Source organism: Mauremys mutica, chromosome 9, assembly GCF_020497125.1.
Source record: "Mauremys mutica isolate MM-2020 ecotype Southern chromosome 9, ASM2049712v1, whole genome shotgun sequence".
NCBI lineage: Eukaryota > Metazoa > Chordata > Testudines > Geoemydidae > Mauremys > Mauremys mutica.
The window spans coordinates 22,436,868-22,440,595 of record NC_059080.1 but is presented as its reverse complement, the minus strand read 5'-3'; the positions used below and the strand labels follow the sequence as shown (position 1 = coordinate 22,440,595).

At 47.4% G+C, this 3,728-nt stretch overlaps 1 protein-coding gene across 3 annotated transcripts in view; it reads left to right on the top strand.

The window, feature by feature from the left end:
- Positions 1-102: 102 nt before the first annotated feature.
- Positions 103-3,728, top strand: part of LAS1L (LAS1 like ribosome biogenesis factor) — a 57,758-nt gene continuing 54,132 nt past the window's right edge. For 2 of the 3 annotated variants that reach the window (XM_045031366.1, XM_045031364.1), the window contains exons 1-3: positions 170-371; positions 1,734-1,859; positions 2,064-2,133. In XM_045031366.1, the coding sequence (XP_044887301.1) occupies positions 184-371; positions 1,734-1,859; positions 2,064-2,133 (384 nt within the window). In that variant the 5' untranslated portion in view covers positions 170-183. The other variant, XM_045031367.1, reaches the window with a different exon arrangement.

Below are 3,728 nucleotides of genomic sequence, written 5' to 3'. Positions count from 1 at the left end.
GGCCGGCTGCAGCGCAACACGCATGCGCCCGCACCCTCACCCCACAGCTAGGACCCGCCCTCAGCCACGTGCTCGGTGGAGGAGCCAATGGAAGAGGGCGGAAGCTCACGGCCATCTCCGCTTTGATTGGCCCGGGCCGTGGCCCCGCGGAAAGGCCCCTGCGGTGGGTTCCGGGCGCGCGACATGGCGGGTAGCGGGGCTCGCGCGGAGCCGGGGGGACGGGCCCGCGCCCGCGGGCAGCGCCCGCCGCGGCGGAGCGTGGTGGCCTGGCGGAGCAAGGCCGAGTGGGACCAGGTGATGGTGGGGCTGTACTGCGGGGACTGCCGGCTGCAGCGGGACGCGCTGGACCGGGTGTCGGGCTGGCGGAGCAGGTGAGGGGGCGCGGGGGGGAGGGGCTGGCTCCAGAGTGCCCCAGGGAGCCTGTCAGGCGGGGCCGGGCCGTAGCCCCCGCTGTCCAGCTCTGGCCGAGAGCGCCTGGCCCTGTCGGCCCTGTCCGGGGGTGCTGAGAGCCATGACTCGTCCGACCCCTCAGAGTCACTGCAGCTCCGTCCAGCCCGTGGATCTTTTATTCTGCTCATAAGCAGAATGTTCAGTGATTTTATGCTGTGAACTGATATTTTACGTGGACTAGGGTACGAATCCAGCAGGAAGACCTCAAGGCAAGTAACTTCTTGCAATTTCCCCCTTTTTAAGGGGAATGGTATAAAATGTTTGTCATGCTTTCCCTATCTCTAGGTATGGGCACAGAATGCCTTTAGCTGTGGATTGCACTGCAGATCTGATTCGCTGTAAAATCCTGGATACATCTGGCAACATGAGATCTCATGAACTGGTCCTTCCGTATATAATGGAAACCATTTCAAGCCAGGGGGTGCAGTAGTACCCCTAGTTCCAGCACCTATGCCCCTGAGTTCCTGCTCCAACCTCGCACCTCAGTCCTGACTCCCAGCTGTCCCTGCTCATCAGCCCTGGCCCAGCCCCTTTGCGTCCTCTGCAGCTCTGCCAATCCACATCAGCTCTGACTGGCACAGCGCCCCTGCTCTTCACCCTATAGCTCTAGGGTGACCAGACAGCAAATGTGAAAAATCAGGAGAGGATGTGGCGGAGGGGGGGGGGGGGGAGGAATAGGAGCCTATATAAGAAAAATACCCAGAAATTGGGACTGTCCATATAAAATTGGGACATCTGATCACTGTACACAGCTCCAAATAGTGCATTTTGGTTCTGCCCTTCAATGCCCCCATTTTTCCAGACCTATGACCTTTATGGTGCTGTCCCTGCACGTTACTCCTGACCCATAGAATCCCTTTGTGATCCTAAATGCAGTTCCCACACGTGCAAGCTCTGCTGATGCACTTTAGCCTTGACTTGCAGCACTCCCTGCTGGCTTTCTTGGGGGAACCACCTCCCCTGAAACTCTGGAAGTACACCTCAATTCTAACCCACACTAATCCTACTGTCCAAGTTACAGAGAACTGCCAACTTCCGTCTTGGCTCACAGCACCCCTGTTTTTCCAACCCCTCAGTGTCATTGCATCGCCATCCAACACTTGCAAGTTACTTTATTCTGCTCATAAGCAGAATGTTCAGTGATTTTGTGCTGTGAACTGATATTTTACATGGACTAGGATATGAATCCAGCAGGAAGACCTTAAGGCAACTAACTTCTTGCAGTTTTCCCCTTTTTAATGGGAATGGTATAAAAATGTTTGTCATGCTTTCCCTATCTCTAGGTATGGGCACAGAATGCCTTTAGCTGTGGATTGCACTGCAGATCTGATTCGCTGTAAAATCCTGGATACATCTGGTAACCTGAGATCTCATGAACTGGTCCTTTCATATGGTCTGGCTCTTGTAAGGTAAGACTATCCTTTTCCAACCGTGCAAAGACCTTTTAGTCTCTGGGGGAGTGCAGTATACTGTTGAGCAATTCCATTGTGTAGCTCCCTGACAGCAATAGCCCAGTTGAATGTGGGGGTTAACTCTCCCCATGAGTGTCAGGTTTTCTGATAGCTATTTTTAATCTTTGAAATACTCTTCTCTTGCTTGTAACCTCCGCACAGGTTTGTGAATCTAATCACAGAGCGGAAGCAGAAAATTGTCAACATTCCCCTGAGACGACTAGCTAAAGAGGTACTTTTGATAAGAGTTCTTTGCTGCTTTACATGTGCACGTAGACAACATATATGAGGATGTCTAATTGTCAGTGATGTTTGTCTGTTGTATGTTAAAATGTTTGGCTACTTGTTGCCTAGCTCTTGCCAGCTAAAATGATTTAGCGTTTGAGGAAGGACATAGCCTCCTCGGTGGGGTGGGGAAAAAAGAGTACCAAATGTAGTATAAAGATATTTAGTTGTAAATTAACGTTTTCATGGTTACCAGCCACTGAAAGTCAATTTTTTTTTTTAGGAAAATAAACTAAAAGATTTAAAGCAAGGTTGTGTGTGTGTGTGGTGATTTAAAATGCTTTAATTTAAATCAAAATCCACCCTAATCTGAGCAATTAAATGTTATAACTCAAAGTAGTTTACATCTAAAACATTGATTGTGTGTGCATTTAAATTAGATTAGGATTAATAAATAGAATTATTTTCATGAATATTGTTTGGGGAGCAAGGAGAACCTATTCCTAAGACGACGACACAGCTCTGATTATGTAGATTTCCCTGACACACATAGCACGTCTTCTCCCCCCCACCCCAAAATATATGTACTTGCATCTCTTGGATATTGAGCTGTGGCTAGATATGGGCTAGTATAAAATCCTTTTGAATTTAAGCCCAGTGTTGAAATCTCACTGGAGGGCAATGGCTAATCTAGCCATAATCCCTGTGCAACACTGATGTGGCTGTGTTCAGTCTCCTTTTGAACTGGATAGCTTCAGAGGAGAGAAGTGGATCTTCTTCCCCCTCACCATGAATACAAAAGCTCAGGATTCAGCTATAGTAATGGGATCAAACTAAGCAAAAGAAACTTGAGCTGAATGGCAAGAGAACTCCTGTGGTAGTGGTGTCCTTCCTATTACTGAACAATTTCCAGGGGAAAGTGATGAAAGTGTCAGTTAAATGCTTGTCTGGTCAGTTCTGAGACTACACTGTAGGTACTACCCTGCCTTGCACACAGGGCCCATGTCTGTTTGATATTTAACTTTCATGGTTCTGGACCACTTTAATTTTCAGGGACAGAATAAAATGTCTCCCTTACCCAGACAAGCATCAAAATACTCAACTCTCTGCCCCCTCAGATCTTATTCTTAAGGGAAGTCAGAGTTTAATATAATATGTTGTAATGTCTTTAAAACAAATTGACTCAAAAGATTTCACAGGATTAACTTGTGTAATTAAAGGGACCCTGGTGTAAATCACACCTCTGTCTGAAAAGTGTTACCTACTTTGTTGCAGATAATATTCAATCCTGAGAATGGAAAGATGAGGGAGGGGAGAATTGCTTGCAGTGTATTTTGTGCAGTCAGTTTTTACTGTTTTTCTCTTGGTCAGTGACCATCCCCTGTTGCTGGGCTTGGTCTCTAACAAAGTGTTGGAGAGGAAAAATACTTACATGTATTTTGTAATTGAGTATAAAAACAAACTGGTACTTGGGGCTGGTGTATGATCTGAAGTTACATCTAACTGACTAGATATAGAAATGGTTGTGTCACTTTAAAGTCACAAGAAAAGTAGCAGAGGGAGAGAAATGGTGAGGTGAAGGTACGGGGGACGGTACCTTCA